We start from the raw sequence: 18,732 nt of genomic DNA, 5'->3' as shown, positions 1-18,732 counted from the left end.
TTAATTGCCTATTACTGCAAATTGAAGGAGCATAAATACCTACCTATTTGTAAGAACTGCAGTTCATAATTTTATTTAAGGGTTCCAGTGTATTAAACGTTGAGATTATTAATTGAATTTAATTTGTTATTCGAAGTGAATTGAATCAAACTTATAAGTAGGTAATTCATCAAAATAATTTATTTCGTATACTTAAAGTATCTAACTTACATCGAAAACAACACATTTATATAATAAGTACTGAACGGTAAAAAAAACTCTCAGCATGAACATTAATTTCTTACATTAATCGTTCACAACTTAAGTACATATAATCCTACAGAAGTAATGAAAACACCTCCTATTTAACAATTTAAAATATTTTTATCACAGATACATTAATAATTAAATTTTAAAAAACGTCGAAGATCATTATGAAACATCGAATAGGTACACTTATAATCACTAAACTAGATAGAGGTACGTTACGAATATGATAGTTCAACTATGTAGTATTCAAGAATCAACCATGTCTACGTAGATGTAGGTATACAAAATACAATTCCTGTACAAGATGTAAGTACTTACAATTTAATTTCATGGGATAAATTATGCGATAAGAATTTTTTTTTCAGTAAACTATCAATTCGAATTGATGGAAGGACAATCATTAGACGAACCAAATCGAACAGCTCCGCTAATGTAAGTAAAATTTAAAAAAATCAGAATCCAAGTTGAAGAATTATCAAAACTGATGACTTCAATATTTCAAGATATAGGTAGGTAGTTGTGAAAGTGAAAGATTTTCATTTCGATTCTTCTATGATCATGAATTCATTTTTTTTTTGCCGGCAGATGATAAGATTTTATTTATCTACCTGCTGATTTCTTTTCCTTTTGAGATACTGTTCTGCTTGGAAATCTTTGGAATATGAAATTCAGTAGATAGTGTAACAGCTAAGTATTGAAAAAAAAAAAAAAAAAAAAAAAAAAATTGAAGACAAACAAAGAAGTATCTATTTACGGAAGGCAAATCGAGAAAAGTTGTGAAATTGCGATGGTATTGATTATTAAGCTCATCATCTTATTATAATCCAGTTACCAATGGCTTTTTAGAATATTATTTCCTACGATTCGTTAGAAAATATCAGCAATTTATAGTAGTACGGTAATAAAATTATATTTTTGCTGTTTCGTTGGCTCCAGTTAAATTTGTCCTTGTCTGGGAGAGATTTTACGGTTTATATTGCTTTACAAGAATTATTACAGAAAATTTTCAAACATGCCTTGAATAGCAAAATTTGCTTACAGAATATAGGGATAAATTTACAAGTTGAAAATAAACATTTAGTACAGAGCTTTCAATAATATGTGCTTATTTATCACTTGGAATAAATTCCTATTTTCTCTATCGAGTAAGTAGGTACATATTTGTCAAACAGGATAGGTAATCACCTAGGCTATCTATTTCTTAACAAATAAGGAAAAGAAATTCACGACTATTAGTAGGTAAAACATTTTTTTTAAGAATCATCGAATTGTTTAAAACAATGTTTCCTGCGTCCATAAATCAGTATCGACGAAATTCGTTAACGATAAAGTTTTTAAATTTTCACTGGTAGACTGCGTTGGACGATCTTTAAACGTATTCATGGTCATCGGCACGGATTTACTTAAAAGTCTTTTCTTCATTTTAATTATTTTATCAGTCTTTTTAGGAGAACTAGTATCAATAATGGCGATCCTTGAAAAAATACCTTTCTTACGTATATCGGAATTATTGGTAGAATTACTGCTACAAAAATTACTCGATAAACTAGTACTACTGCTGCTACTGCTACAACTTTTATTACAAACGCTAGTAATGGTTTGATTATTTGCCTGCATTAGGTTCGTAACGATAGGCAAAGGGGTATTTTTAAGGTTATCGAAACTCTGCATATTGGAATCGGAAAACCTTCTGGTCGAATTGAAAAGCGGATTACCCGAGATCACAAAACAACTATTGGTGGTTGGAACTATGCGATATTTTTTATTCGTACAGTCTTGGTCGCTTTTAGCCGACGATAGGTCTTCTTCGTTGAATTCTTTATCTGTATCGTCTTCTTCGACATTTTCCGATGTTATGAAAACCGAATCCGAACCCATAGATCTATTCTCCGATTCTATAGAGCTGAAAGCGCTGCAGCTTCCGATGGACGCTAAAGGTGCCAGTTTACCTTCTATACGTGGTACGTGCTCGGAAAAATGATTATCTTCTTGAAGGCCCGAACTACTTTCACTGGGCGAGATCTGAGGCGTAGGTTGAATTACCTGCGAAGAAGGATAATTATTTCATTAATCCTATAGATTTTTTTCCTCGTTTATCGCGTGTGCGAGGAGTTGGAAATCATTAGAATGATACTGGATCGTGATACGAATGCGATGGACAAAACAACCTGTATGTCGTATAGATAGGTAGGAATAGAGGTGTATACTGTGTAGTGTAGTGTAGGTGTATAAAAGGTAGGTATTTGAAATTCCAATAATCTTTTAATCCTTAAAAGCAAATATGTGTAAGAATCGATGAAATAATTATTTCAGCAATTTCACGCTATAGGATTTGAACCTCATACGAGATTAAATTTTTCACCCACGGTTATAATCCCTCTTTTTTTCTCGCGGCTGAATTAATTTCGACGGACGGCGATGAAAACCGCAGGCGATTAAAAAATTGCGCACTTACTTTTATATTTATAGAATTAAATTTTTTCGCTGGCATTTGCGCGTTTCTGTTCATTCTCGCTAAGAATTCGACCCTGGAACATGAACCTTTTCTTTCTAAATTTAAATTTGGACTAAGTTCGACGCTTATTTTACGACGTGTGCTTGGAATAGCTAAGAATTTCGTTTCGTTGAAATCGTCGCTTTCTTCGATCTCTTCTAAATCGTTTTCTTCCTCCTGAAATTGTAATTGGCTTTAATTTTAAGTATACTTTTTGGTGGGTAGGTATAGTTCGTCTATTAACACGGAATAAAGGCTCATTATTAACGTCCTTATTTTTTTTTCAATTCTAATTTCAATTAACTTTTCATTCTTTGCAAAGATTTTTATACAGGTTTTTATCAATGTTACTGATTTTTTGTTACAAAAAAAAAGAGATAACTACCTCGTCGTAAGATTTCCACATTTGCGAAGACCTCCGATCTTGACTACTCGAAGCTGAAGAATTGAAGTATCTAAATGAAGCATCCGATGCTGGAAGACTTACTCGTCCCCGAGTACCCCTTTCATATCGTCTAGTGGGTGGATTCATTAAACTTCCATATCCTCCAACGGATAAAAATCTAGTGTATGCTGGAGCGCTCATGTTGCCTAATGACTGTCGAGGACTTCGAATGCAATAGTCAAACTTGGCTTGATTCAGTACCGCTTCTAACTCTTCCTCTTCTGCTATAGCTGTTGTGATAGCTGCCTCCAGAGTTTCATCGGGTCGAGGTTTGCATTTACTTTTGTATACTACGAGTAATACCATTAGGGCGAAAAATCCTCCTAAAGTGGCTGCTATTCGAATCTGCAGAAATAATGTTTCAATAGTTTGCATTAGAAATATCATTGGATAAGTAAAAGTATTCCCGAGTACGTAAGTTATAAAGTAAGTAGGTAGCTAATGCACATCCACTCGTAATTATGGTGTACGTTGGTAGGTAGGTAGTAGGTATAAATATTAGAAAATGAAAAAAATTAGGTTGATGCAAGTGACCTTTTAATTTTTGTATTTCCTAATGCAGTGTTTTTGGCGGAAAACGAAAATTACATTATTTGAATATAGAGAGGGAGAAGTCTACCTACTTGGCCAAAAACCCAGGACTTTTTAAAATTTAGGCAAAAACCAACTTTTTCTTGCAATTTTTGTAGGTACCTAATAAACACAGCTTCTTTTGCTAACACCAAAAAAAAAAAAAAAAAACTTGTAGGTAGGTAGGTATTGGTTTAAAAAAGGACTTTTTTACAATTTTGCACAACGCCTTGACCTTTTTGGCAATATTAGCTATAAAAAAGTTAGTTTATGGCAAAATTACAAAGAAGTCATGACTTTTGCCAATTCCAAAAAGTTCCAATTTTACCAAATTAGCAAACAAAAAGCTATGTTTTTTGCCAAAATTCCAAGAAAAAGTCCTAGTTTTTGGAAAAATTTCAGAAACTAGGACTTTTTAATTAGTTTGCCCCAAGCCGTGAAACCGAGACCTTTACAAATCACTAAAAAAAAAATATGGCCTTGTTCTCAGATTTGGAAAATTATGATGGATTATTGTTAGGTACAGGGTGGACAGAAATATCGGGTACCCCTAAAAAAGTTTTCTGCTAAATACTTCGGTTGGTCACAGTGAATAATAATAATGGTAGCACATGATTGGTTGTTAGACTGGAGAGATAACATTTCACCAATCATATGCATCTATTTCACGTTGCCAACCTATATTTTTAATGAAAAACTTTCTTAGGGGTACCCGATATTTCTGTCCACCCTGTAGGTACTAGAGCTGAAAAAGGTTACGCTACCCGCTAACTGGTATTTGGTGAAAATACAGGGTGCCCGGAAATATACGGGTTGGCAAAGTGAAATAGATGCATATGATTGGTGGAATGTTATCTCTCCAGTCCAACAACCAATCATGTGCTATCATTATTATCATTCACTGTGACCAACCAAAGTATTTTAGTAGAAAACTTTTTTATAGGGATGCTTGATATTTCTGGGCACCCTGTACCGGCTTAACCCGCCAGTGGCAGGTGTCGAGTTGATTCGGGTGTAGATAGATAGTAGCGTGTAGCGAGCACAACCCGATTGATTTTGAACTTAGTCTGCGCACGCACCCCTAAACTTGATAATGCGTAAGTGGGAGGAGTTACGCTTCGACACATGTCGTTCGTATGTGTGATTGATCAGATTGATGTTTGACAATGTTTGATGACAATGATGACATCATGCCGGTACACTGGCAACGCATTCAGCTCGCTACACGTTATAATGTGAAGCGGTGTGAAATTTTTTCAACTCGCTACCAGCTAGGCAGTTACTAGGGAGAAGTGAGAATTTACAGTACAGGTACAGTAGTTATCCCCTGTCAGCGAGTGGCGTTTTCAGCTCTAGTAGGTAAGGTACCTACCTGCAAAAAAATTTTCGAACTGAATTTCCTTTTTTTCAAAATTTTTCATAATTTATAGTGGTGGGGGTAAAATTTACAAAAGAAAACTTTGAACCACCACAGCTCCGGATTGAAGGGTATTGGGCGCAAAAACTGTTTTCGCCAAAATGTGTCTTTTTACATGTACCTACTTTCTTCCTACAAATCCATAAAATTAAAATTTTGTCTGCAAAAGGCTCATATTTGCAAAAAAAAACTTAAAAATACGAGTTTTTCGCGTTTTTTTTTTTGTTAAATTAAGTACACTGGGTCGCTCCATGCCAACTCAACCAAAAAAAGGCGATTTTGAAAGTCATGTCTTTCGATTTCGCTTAAATTTTTTCTACAGTATATAGATATACCCACCCAGTAAGTAAGAACCCCGCAATTAGTTTGGTCCCAGCCCCCTCAGGAGGCGGATGGGGGCTGGAGGGGCTTCCATTATTTTCACATTGTCTCGACGTACTTAACTTCAGCAGCCCATTCCTCCAAAACTATGATACTTTGATCAAAACTGATTTCACAGTTCGAATGGGCATTAAATTTAGAACTTATTAAACATTTTGAAATTTTCAAAAGTTGAAAGTTGAACTTTTAAATTGAAAGTTCAAATTTCAAAATGGCGCTGTAAGTGGGAGGCTACCATTTAAAATTTTGAAAAAATCTCCATAGATGTACTTTTTGATGCTTTTTTGAAATATTCAAGTTTCGAGATGGGATCTCTTGATGGAGGGGGAGCACCCCCACCCCCAATTTTGGGTGAAACATTAGAAAGAAAATCTGGGGCATGTGATATATATCGAATTGTATGTTTCTGATGACGCTGAACACGAATACATAATGTTAGCTAAACGGAAAATTTCGCCAAAAACTACCCACATCAGTATACTTGGTATACACAAGCGAAAAATTTAGCTAAAATGAATTAAGTACCTATTTAAAATACAAGGTTTACTTACGCCAGTCATAACATCGTAGGTTTGATAGAATTCCATCCTGACTCTTTCACGATCGCTGAGAGTAGTCGGAGTTGGGCCCAACCTAGTAAAACTTTCTGATAATATGACAGCGGTTGTTGTCGCGTTCGAAGCGACGCCCATTGCAATGTACTCCGCATTTACCGTATGCTAATCCCATTTACAACCTGCAAAGTAATTTCAAACTAATTCATAAGTTGCTTCAGGATGAGCTCGAGAAGAAAACTACCAACATACCGTAAGACTACAACATAGTATAGGTAGGTATAGATATTTACGTTAAATTTGACCTGTTGCTTTTGCTTTCCACACGGTAGCTAATTTCTTATAACAAAGTAAATTGTCTCTCTCAAAAAAATACGTATAAAAAAAGGACTCGGTTCGAAAAATTTTTTCCAGGTGCCTAAAATAGAGAAAAACGCCTTACTGCGCGAGCTATTTTTTCTTTCGAATCATCAAAGCGGAGGATAAAATTGAATTGTTTTCGTTGATTTCTTTTTTTCACTCGGAAAGCATTTTTCTAACGACGTGTAGTTTTCATGTTCTCGTTAGAAATTTAAGCTCTTGAAGCGTATCATAAAAAAAAGACATTTTCTCTCCCCGAAACATAATCCTGTACAGTAAATCTTTTTTTTATGTGCGACGAAATACAACCTCAAAAGCACCATTATATATATACTCGTACGTCTCTCTAAGTTCTAAAATAACTTAGAAGGTAACTTAATTCCACGTTTAGGCGAACATTTATTAAATTTAAAAGACAACATTATAGCATAGAATCGATAAAGCGGTTCCGCGAACATATGACAACCGCGCTCGAGGTCTGCTATTTTATATTTCACCCAAATGATTCTATCTCCAAGAATACCTAATGTGTAGGTAGTAGGTAGATAGGTACCTACAGTAGAATATATTTAAGCTCGTTTGCGGGTCTTTTTCCTTCGCTTTTTTTGTTGCTGGTATGAAAAAAATTTACATTAATTCTATCTGATTTGAATAATACACACGGACGTGTCTATGTTGGAATTTTCACCTTATCGAATCAACCCTGTAAAGTCGTCTTAATTACTTACAATGGAAATTTAGAATTTTTTTTCTGCATCATCAGATATGTAGAAATTCTGTATAATGTAAGTTTCAGGGTACCATGTAGAGATACTAAACCACAAATTCAATCGACCCTATTAATTCCTATAAACTTCAAAGGTCTGCGGTCGTGTTCGTAAGTTGAAACAGACTCTCGTTTAGAGGTATGTTGCATGTGAAAAGTTGCAATTAAATAAACATCATTGGCGTGTTGGGTGTTGTAGGCGTATATACTTTTTAGCTCACACATACATTATAATTCTCTCATATATAAATTTCCTGTTGCATTGTACCAGGTAGCTTTTATAGAAGCTAGTATAAGGACACGTAGGTATGTAGACAAAGGATGCACGATGCTTACATATAATGCTAGACTATGGTACCTAATCTGAAACTAGGCAAATAATTAATTATGCTTGTTTCCAACTCTCCAAACAAACGTCAACGTATTCCTTTCGACTAAAAGTTTGATACGTAGTCGCAAAATGCCAGAATATTAATCTTATTGAATTGTAGCGTTGAAATGTAACGTAAGTATACCTAAATGAAGTAGCGACGTTAGTAAATTTTACTCTTTTTTTTTTGGCTTTCCCTTTCTATGTACAATCGTACAGCAATTTGTAACCGAGCGATGAGTTCTAAAAAGACCTAATTTATACGGTCATTAATCAGTTATATTTATGCGGAAGTTTTTTTCTGTTTTCATTTTTTCTTTTCGTTGTTGTTTCTGCTCGTTAATGATCGAGTTTGATTTATGTTTTAAGATTTATTGTACGTTGATATTTAATCTTGAAAGAAATGTTTTTTGAATTGATTTTCCTTGGTTGTTCAAACGTTATGGAGAAAAAAAAACAAAGGCAACAAAAGAGGGAAAAAACAGGATGGTGGACAAACCGGAGCTGTCAATTTTAAATCAATGGTTTTGTTTGATGAGCAAGTGAGTACGTAGGTACTTCGATTCAAGTGTTGGATTTTTTGTTTTTTCCAACTAATAGCTATCTTATTATATGGCCAAATATTGAAAAAATATCCACTTGTAGCTCTTGAATCACTAGGTCAGGTAGGTAGGTAGGTACCTTTGAAAAGTTTTGACTGAAAAAAAAAACACTTGAATGAAGTGCTCAATTGAATTACACATACTGCTTGGAGTGTTTTATTCAGGGATTGGCTTTCATGACAAAGGTTGTCAATAGTCATTCAGTTTTCATCCTCTTATCGATCACGCTGAGTCGAACAGAGACAGTCTCAGCTTTTTTGAAATAACTTTTTAGCGTTCGACATTTCAGAAATCCCAGTTTTGTCCAAAAAATTGCTCTTAAATCTGTTCAAATGAACTAATAACATTCTGAAAATGAAAAAATGAAGAGAAAAAAATCAGCCAAAAAACGTTTGAAGGAAAGTGTGAGGATAACAATTTTCAAATATTTTTCTCATCACATGGTCAGGGTAAAAATACATCAGAATAATTGAAGAACTCCTATTCCAAAGTGGATTAAGTCATTTTTAAAAAATGCACGTTTTACGGAGATTTTTACTTCAAAAGTGAGTCAAGTCATCGATTTTTAAAAGTGATTTTTTCAACAAGCAATTGTTCTATGTCCAAAGAAAGGAAATGTGCACCGACCTTTCGAAACAGAACAAATCTTAGCAACAAAAATTTTAAACGCATTTTTTGGTGAAAAAAATGACTTAACCCACTTTGGAATAGAGCTCTTCAATTTATTAAATTTTACATTTCATCTTCAAGAAATTTTTGAACCAAAGGGGAAGCGGTAGGAGACCCCAAAATATATAACCAGCCAAAATTTTAGGGGCTGAAATTCATTTTTCGATTTTTGGCAAAATTTTAAAAATTCAAAATTTTAGCAAATTGACCGAGGAAGCTAAAATTTGGGTTATAACCTATTTTTTATCTTTCAAGTCGATTGATAACGGTTTTGAACCGTTCTGGAGCCTCCAGTAGTTTTTCGGTTACTTCAGTTTTTGAAGAAACACTGTAAATAGAGTGAAAATGAAATTCAACACCATTATCAAAATGTTTTTGTGGCAGTTCAAGTTCAAAATTTTCTCTAGTGATTATTTTTGAAAAAAAAATCGTCGTTGGAGATCTAAAAATCCGCTGGGAGTTCCTGAACGGTTCGAAATCGCCATCAGTCGACTTGTCAGGTCGAAAATGAGGTTCAAAACAAATTTCAGTTTTTTTCGTTCACGCGTTCGCAAACGATGATTTTTTTCATTTTTTTTCAAAAATAATCACTGGAGAAAATTTGAGATTTGAACTAGCACATAAAAATGTTTAGGTAGGTAATCCTATTTCTAAAATTGGGTTCTGGAAAAAAAATGTTTTTACAGAAATTTTTTCAAATATCTTATCGATAGCTTTTAACTAATGCATTTATCATGAAAACTTGACTTTGATCTGAAAAGTTCAGCTTTGAACTTTTACATTTTAATAATCAATTTTGAATTTTTTTTTCAATTTTCACCTTAAAACTCTGCAAATAAATTTGAGCGAAGTTTAACCGATCTCCAGTAATGAACTTTTAAAGTTTTGAAATTCCACAAAAAATCACAAATACTTATGTACGTAAAAATTACAAGCCTCATCCCCCTCTCACCCCTCGGTGGGTTAGCATAGAAATTTTAATAATTGAAGCTTGTGACGTCGGCTTGTGAAAAAGAAACGGAAGATCCGACATGGAATGAATTGTCTGCATCGAGGATGTTAATAAAATTGCATAACCAGTTTGCCGTAAATACCTACCTACCTACCTACATGTATGTACATACATAAAAATAATACATGTATATGAATGCTCGATTCGAAATCATTGGTAACGAGACATAACTAAGCAAGTTAAGGGAGGAGAGGGTGAGACCTTAGAAAAAAACAGAGATTGTTTTTCGCATTCATATCGCAAAAAAGCATATTATTACGAGGAAAATATCTACTTATGTATCACGAATACAAAACGAATCTACATGAAACATTTCTATCGGAATGTTACGTGTACTTTTTCCATGAATCTTTCTCTTAACCAACACATCCCTCCCCTGTGAAATACGTATTCATTTGCATATTGAGGTGTATTAGAAAAATTGCTGCGCTTTCAAACAGGCACTTGGGTGACTTTGAGTTGAAATAATCTCCCAAAAATGTTAATGCACATTGTACACTAGATTAGGATGTTCTAGAATGAAAAAGGGTTTAAAAACAACCCGTCAAAGCTAGTTCAAACATTTATTTAAAAAATATATTTGACTAATTAGGCACCTTTACTCAATCAAGTTATCTATTCTATAAAAAATTGGGATTATTCATTACCAATTTTTTTTTTCAAAAAAATCATTTAATAGAGTAACCAACTTTGAACAAAACACCAATATTTTTTCCAGAAAAAAAACTTACAAAAAACTTTTTGATTACTCAGTCAATATTTTTTTGAACATAAAATTGTAAAAAAGTAGTCAATCACTTTTTTGCAATTAATTGCCAAAAAATGCTGCTTCTTGCTGAGATTGAAAACAAGAAATCCTACGTTCTATAAAGAAACGGAGAGATGTTTGCTCGATGAGTAGAATACAGTGTTAAAAACAATCCTCATAAATAGCATTATCATATGTCATATTGAAACAATTGTAAATATAATAAATTAATTATTCATTTCATAATCTCGGTTAGTTGATATTCCTGTTTATAAATAATGGCTCATATCATACGACACATATGTTATCCATTTTCAAGGCACCACTTATCATCTTTATAGTTGAAAATTTCACGTTGTCACTCTACACAAAACACGTGTATTAGAAATAATTCTCTCTTCGTTGACTTAATAAGTTGCTAGTTGAAATTAACTCGCGAATTATACCGACGTTATTCGCAACGAATTAATTCGTCATTTGTTGCTTCCTACTGGATTACGTAGTAGGTACCTTACTCACCTACAATATACTTTACCATCCTACCTACGAGTAGCTCAGTTTTAAACCATCGAGCCAATTTCAAAATCCGTAATGCCCCTGGAGTTAAATATACCTTCGTATCCCCAGTGGCACTAGTTGAATCGATTTTTAACCTTAATAATATCATCTTATGGTACCTCAGCAATTCCACCGCAACACAATAAAACCGAGACCAAAAAGTCGAACAGGTAAGTATTTGAATTAATCGACGTATATTTCCACTTTATAATTTGGTTTGACCAGACCACAAAAGGTGAACAATTTCATTAATGGCACGCTGCGTTACGTTGTTAGCGTCAAAGAGAGAGAGAGAGAAAAAAACTCGTTGAATTTGAGAAACCCTGGATAACGTTATGGTTTTGAAGTTTGTACGCATTAAATTCGTATAAAGTCAGCGGCAAAAGAAACTTTCTGCAGGCGTCATTTTGAATTTATATTCCATTTACATTCGTAATTTATTACCTACAAACCCCAAATCTTTGACTGTATTTTATGAAGGAGAAAAAAACAAAAATATAATTCAACTTGTTGCAAAACTAAAATCCAACTTTAACGTATGCAGCCTTTTTTTCCTTCTCTAACCTCTTCTAGTTTTTTGTCATTTATAATTTACTCCTGTATGGAATCCGTCGTGTTTTCATTTTCCGAACTATACCTTTAAGCGAAATGACAACTCGCAAAGATATTTATAATGAACCTTTGAATAGGCTGGGAATTTTTTTTCAGCCATTGATTGGATATAACGGGAGCGACGTTTTTGAGAACGTACATAATAAAATTTCACCGTTAAGTTAACGAACTGTTTACTGGCGCGTGATTACGAGTGAGAGAGAAAGAGAGAAAAAAAAACACTCACGCAACTAGCGTGAGAGAGCCGGCTTTTCGTAGAAAACTGATCAAATTATTTTTTTAAAAATAATCGATTAATCGAAAGAGTTTCAGGCCCGATTAATCGATTAATAATCGGCCCATCATTACCCATCGAGTTCCTAACAAGAAATAAACTGAGAAATCGTTTGGGTATTAAGATAGACATTAGTGATTATTGCTAAGCAAAACATTTATGCTTTAAAAAAAATAGGTATACCAAAAACAAAACTGATGAGGAAGTCTGCAAAAGTCTGCAAAAATAACAAAAAAAATCAACAAAGCCTACCTAAGCTGAAATGTCAAAGGAACACCTGAACCGATTTTCCATCGAGTTTCTAACAAGAAATAAACTGAGAAATCGTTTGGGTATAAAGACAGACGTTAGTGATTATTGCTAAGCAAAATATTTAAAAATAGGTATACCAAAAACAAAACTGATGAGGAAGTCTGCAAAAGGACGCAAAAATGGCAAAAAAAATCACTTAATCTGAAATATCTAAGGAACGCCTAAACCGATTTTAATAAAACTCGAAATCTCAAAATTTCGGCAATACACCAGTCGGGAGGGATAAAGCACTTTGTTCAAAATTTCATAGGTTTCGAGTTTACTCTGCCACAAAATTGGTACATAAACACATATATATATATATATATCTATATATATATAAACTTTAAGGAAACCTGAAAAAAAACTAATGGTCCCACAATGATCCCAACACCCCAAAACGCAAAGAAAATTTACACCGGACCGAAACTGTCACAGTTGAGACAAATACAGTACCTGACTTTTCTTCGAAAAGCCGGTAAAAAGGTAGGTAGGTACCTACGTATGAAAAATTTATCGCTTGAAAGAACTCAATTTCGGAGTAGAATACCCATATAGTTGGTACTCGGGTAGGGTACGAGTAGGTAGGTATATATAGTGCCTTTGCCACAGATTGTGAAAAATATAATCGAATGTTTGAACAGTTAACATTTTGTGACAGTGACTACTTTTTCTTAATTAGACTCTTTTAAAAGCGAGCAGTTTGCTAACGAGGTGAAAACTACTTCTTTCTTTATTCTTTTTACAATTCTTTGTCTGGCTGCTAATGTGATATTTTCATTTTGTTTAAGACGTTGAAAGACATCCCTCGTTGTATTTTCTTTTAATTGAATTCCTTCCGTTGCTATTTCGTAATTACCGGATGGATGTAGAAATTTATTTCGTTTCGATTATTCATTCCAACCAATAATGGAACCTTTTTATTCTCGCTACGTTAACGTTTTTCTTTTCATATTGAGACGTTTTCTACGTGAAATAGGTACGCAAAACACGGTACCCAAACAACAATGTCGATTAAAGTAAGATATAATTTATGCGAAAAAGATTTGACGCGAGTTTGAAAATTAATATTAACAAGTTACCAACATACGATATTGTTTTACCTATTTTCTCAGCTGCACTATGGGTTCGTTTTCGACTTACGAGCAACTTACAAGTAAAATGATGGCAGAGGGTATCAAATGTGCCTTAATTAAAAGCTACCTCGCTATTTTATAATTTTCAACGCGATTAAATTTTATTCCTGGTTTTGTAATATAAAATGTTCTCTCGTTTGAGCTGCCTTAATTTTAATGCTGGTAATATGTGAAGAATTCTTTGCAATTTTTCCTTCGCGTCTTATTATCCCTTAATCGGAACAATTCGAGCGAAAGCACGCTCGATGAGAATGAGTCTCAGGCGCCTCCATATTGTACCTCGTATAGAATCGTAGCTGAGCAGTTCTTTGACGTACCTTGAAAGATTATTGACATTGTAATCTCAGGGTCGTGGGTTCGTGCCCCACGTTGGGCGCCAAACCAAAAAAGGAAAAAATGTGAGTTATTTTTGGGGGGGGGGAATATATAATGGCACGACAGAAAAATATATTGAACAACAGCAAAGTTCAATGAAGAAATAGGGTGTTTGCACGATATCCATAAATGCACGACGGCATACCCGATGTGCAAAAACGTGGACACAATGTGTCTGCTGTGTCCGCGGATTTGTGACTGCTTGTGTCTGTTTAAACCGGGTTTTTTCAGACACATTATGTCCGTTTTTTATGTTTCCTTTTCGGCAAACATGTAGGCAAAATATTCCACCACAGTATGTACGTAGTTCTCATTTATGTAGCCTAACAAAAGAAAAAATATTCTTTTGTTTGGGACTACAATAACAATAAGATGAATTCCATCCCAAAACCTAGCCTGTAGATACAGTAAACTGTTTAGGGTAGTTGCACAGAAATGTATAGTGACAGAACCGGTTTTCTCCGTGCATCTACTTTCTCTTGGATGTTTATGTTGGTCACTGCCTCCTCTACCCCGCATGTAAGGGATGTTTCTCATCTTCATTTATAAGAGTACACCACTGATGAAGGTTTAGAAATTAGTATCGAAGTGTGCATACATGCCAATCGAGCCTCATTCGAGGAGATAATTTTTTTTTCATCAATTTTGAGTAATTTATTCCCCCAAAAATATGTATGTGTAGCAAATAATTTTTCAAATTTATTGAGGTGTGTTTGAGCAGCGTGTGATGCGTTTATGAGAATGAAATACATATACTATTACTTAAAAAATAAAAAAATAAAATTATGGGGTTCCTGACAAAAATTAAAATTATAGTGTGTTGAACACCAGTGGCATGTGGGGGGGGGGGCAGGTTTTTAGACCCAAAAAAATCGAAATTTTGTGTTACTTCTAGAAAATTCTTCAAAATGACTGAATATGTCATTGGGAAAAGGCAAAATTACTGCTTGAGCGAAGTGAGAGCAAAACTTTATGAAAACATTGGTTCCAAAATTGAAAAAAAGACCACTTTTGTATGCATGTTTTATTTTACATTTTCACCAGAGCACAATTTAGTACCTAGCTGTGTTCTGCAGAAAAAATGAAAAATTTGCACTTTTCAAATGGTTTGAATAGGTACAAAGAATGTTTCTGGAATTTTCCTTTCTAATAGTACTTGTAGAATAACCTTTGAATTTTACGAGATAAATGAGACACGAAACACTTGAGACGGACTTACATAAGGAAAGAAGGGAGGTAAGATACCTCCCAGTAGCTAGATTAGTTCATAATCTCCAAAAAATAAGAAGCTTGTGGGAGGGGGGGGGGTTCATGTGTTCTAAGCATTTTTCATTTATTAAAGTTTGCCAAATTCGAACTAATGAGCGAGTAATTTTGACCCCGTGTGAACCCTTTTTCAGAGGAGAGGGTATCATGTAGGTACCCCAAATTTTTAAAAATTATGACAATTTTCTGAATTCGAGGATTTTTTGACTGAATTTAAATAAATACTCGGATTGTCATTGGTCATTGTGATACTAAAGACTCGAGACCGACAAGAATTATAAGTATATGGACTTCAGTAGCAGGAAATTCATGCTAGATTTTGATGCAAGCATCTACGAGTACCCAGCTTTTGAAAGAATGAAGATGATAACTTTTATAATCCCAAATTGCGCAATGAAGAGAGGCCAAAATAGCATTTCTTCAACATGAAAGGTTGCAAAAGACATAGTAATTATCAAAATAGTTCAAGATTTTGCGATGTACATATAAAAATTCAAGTGTAGGTAGAGATACCTACACTAAAGAAAAGATTCGCTTAATTTTTCAACTATTTTTTTCTTTGCACTTGGGTAGCTAAGTATATCTTATCTGTGTAGTGATTTCTCGCCGGTTAAAATATCAAGAAGACGTAGTATTTATGCCTGAAATAATTCGCCATTTGTTTCCGAAATCGATTAACCCCGAAAACTCCCCGCCTTGGAAAAAAATTAACGGCTGTAACATAAATTATGCAATTTTTTTTCACCCCGAGTTAAATGGTTATCGAGCACAACGAGGACGTAATTAAAACTTGAATTATGTAAAACCCAACGAAGAGAAAATTCCACTCGAAATTTCTCTTTTTTTTCATGAAAAATTAGGGCGTTTAATGTAACATTGAGTAATCTTTGTAAAAGTAGTAAATACTTGGTCATTTAAGTTTTATTCCCTCGGTGGAAAACTCCGTAAAAGAACTTGAGACGGAACTTTAAACAATCTAATCTCATTATGGTGCATGCGTCTGCCTATGCCCAGATCGTTAAATTATTTGTAGACTGAAAAAATTTACATTGTGTTCGTATTTGTAGCTTTGTAAAGCATCTGTGAGAAAACTTCTCGGTCGAATATTTCAAAAATGGGTACAAAGCGGACGAGCGATCTTTAAATTTGGCTTTGTTTAAATTCATAAATACGTCTACCTACGAGGTATAGTTTTTTTTCTTAAATTGCGTTTTTAAATTTCAAATTTAATCGAATACTAAATGGATTACCAGATACTTAGAAGAAGAAATTCCGATAAGTTGCGAATGATAACTTATTTAAAAAAACTAAAACCGTCAAATTTAAACGTTTGCAAGATTTTTTTTCAATTTCATTTCCACATTTTTTTTTTATTACAAAATTTAAATAATCCGCCGGCCTTGAAAATTTCAAATACAGGATTCTCTCCCTTAAAAATGGAACTTCGGACGAAATTTCTGATTCGTTTGGAAAAAAATTCTCCGAATTAGCATTTTATTACGCGTTACTGTAATATTGAAAAAATTCAACTCGTTTCGACGCGAAATGTTTCTAGTTGCGGTATAAATTTTAAATTTCGAATGAGTAAGATTTAGCGAAATTGTTTCGTTGTGTGAAATAACAACGCGAAAATTTCCATCTGTATACAAATCACATTAACGTCTTATATGTATCTATCTAGTTAGTTTGTCGCGAAAAATTCCTACGGAGACAATTCGTTGAAAAGTTTTCGAGCAAGAAGAAAAACATACGAGCATTTTCTCGCTACTTCGCGTAACAAAATTTATGATATAGAAACTTGAAAGTCGCTCAAAGCGCTTTTTCAGTTTTGAATAATATATGAAGGAATTATTGATGGCGTCTTAGTAGTCGTAGTAGTATTAGATGCGATATCGTATTAGATAACACTCAAGTACCTAACCTTTTAAAATTTGTTAGTTGGCTGCTAAGTTGACCAATTTGAAATTAATTTTACGTATAAATGAGTTAGAATCGCTTGAAATTTCTTTTTAAACGTGGAATATTTTCCAAGATACAGGGTGTTCGATAAATAGATACCTATGTAGGTTCAATGGAGTATTAATACGTACAAAGTAAAGCATTTCAAGCATACTCTCATGTGAAATGAGTTGCCTGATTTCAAATTGACAGGGATAAGTATTGGTGTAAAGTTGAATGAGTATTGTTGAGATTTATATATACTTATATAATTTTATATTGGTTTGGTAGGCATCCTAAAATTCTAGAACCCAAAAATTTACTGGAAAGCTTTAGAACAAAGACTTTAACTTTTGAAAATTATTAAGTTTAAATAAAATTTTAGCTTCCCCTTCAGTTATTTGTTAAACGGCGGTAATATTAACGAAGATGTACTAGCTTTAATTTTATATAAGAAAGGGGAATTATATGAACAATTTTAATAAAATTCTAAATTCCTTAAATTCTTATCTGTTTGAAAAAGGAGATGTCAAAGTGCTACGTGTATAACGTTTCAAGACAATGTCCCAAAGGTGTTGTTTGTACAGTTTCTCAAGTTAAAGGATATGTTCACACATATTCTACACGTTGATACAGGTTGGTTTAACAGCTGACGTGAGATCTTGGCATGGTACAAATTGTTTCAAGAAAAATCGTCTGAAGTGTATTTACTTGTATCGACCTACTTATCAACATGTTGGAGCTTTTAAAAAAACAGCGTGGTGAGTTTCTTTTCTCTGATGTCTTTCAGTTGAATATTCATGAACTGGAATTATCATATACCTTGCATAGTAGGTTTTGAAAGGGTAATTTAATTAAGTTACTTATTTGTACTTATAGCAAGCACGGAATAACCCAAAATTTTGTAAGTACCTACCCGCTAGGAATTATTTTCGTAACGTTGTAAATTTGTGGGTGATAAGTGTGGTAAATCAAAAAAATGGATTGAAATTTCCCAAAAATACTGTCAAGATGGACGGCAGATGTAGATAATTATTTTTTTCCAATTTCAAAGACCAAGTTTTAAAACATATTATTTGAATATCGTAAGAGCATGAACAAACAAAAATCCTCCTGGCGCAGAACTCTTTTTTTTAAAAATTCAAAAAAAACGAATAAATTTGAACAATATTGAATAGGTATCAAGTTCTAAATCAGTTCCAAGACTTCCAAGCACACCAGATGTGAAAAGAACAGAAATCAATGACTATCATTAAAAATCCTCCTGGCGCAGAACTGTAACGAGTTATAAATTAAATCACATGTTCTTAATTGGGTCTGAAAACACCCACTTATTGAAAACCGTGTCTGACTCTACCACAGGTCTATACACTTGGGTCTGAAGACACCCACTGATTAAACTGTGTACGCTGACTCAACCATAAGTCCTTACATGGGTTTGAAAACACCCACTGATTGAAACGCTGTCAGACTCAACCACAGGTCCTTACTTGGGTCTGAAAACACCCACGGATTAAACTGTGTACGCTGACTCAATCACAAGTCCTTAAATGGGTCTGAAAACACCCACTGATTAAAAACTGTGTCAGACTCAACCACAGGTCTTTTCTTGAGTCTGGAAACACCCACTGATTGAAACGCTGAC

General features: G+C 33.9%; 1 protein-coding gene across 1 annotated transcript in view; it reads right to left on the bottom strand.

Moving 5' to 3' along the window:
* Positions 1–947: 947 nt before the first annotated feature.
* Positions 948–18,732, bottom strand: part of LOC135836550 (uncharacterized) — a 77,854-nt gene continuing 60,069 nt past the window's right edge. The window contains exons 2-5 of the mRNA XM_065351444.1: positions 6,108–6,292; positions 3,129–3,533; positions 2,705–2,920; positions 948–2,292 (exon numbers count right to left, since the gene is read on the bottom strand). Of these exons, the coding sequence (XP_065207516.1) occupies positions 1,522–2,292; positions 2,705–2,920; positions 3,129–3,533; positions 6,108–6,248 (1,533 nt within the window). The 5' untranslated portion in view covers positions 6,249–6,292 and the 3' untranslated portion in view covers positions 948–1,521. The remainder of the gene's footprint in view (positions 2,293–2,704; positions 2,921–3,128; positions 3,534–6,107; positions 6,293–18,732) is intronic.

The sequence above is a fragment of the Planococcus citri genome, chromosome 2 (genome assembly GCF_950023065.1).
Source record: "Planococcus citri chromosome 2, ihPlaCitr1.1, whole genome shotgun sequence".
Classification (NCBI taxonomy): domain Eukaryota; kingdom Metazoa; phylum Arthropoda; class Insecta; order Hemiptera; family Pseudococcidae; genus Planococcus; species Planococcus citri.
This window is presented reverse-complemented; position numbering and strand designations above follow the sequence as displayed.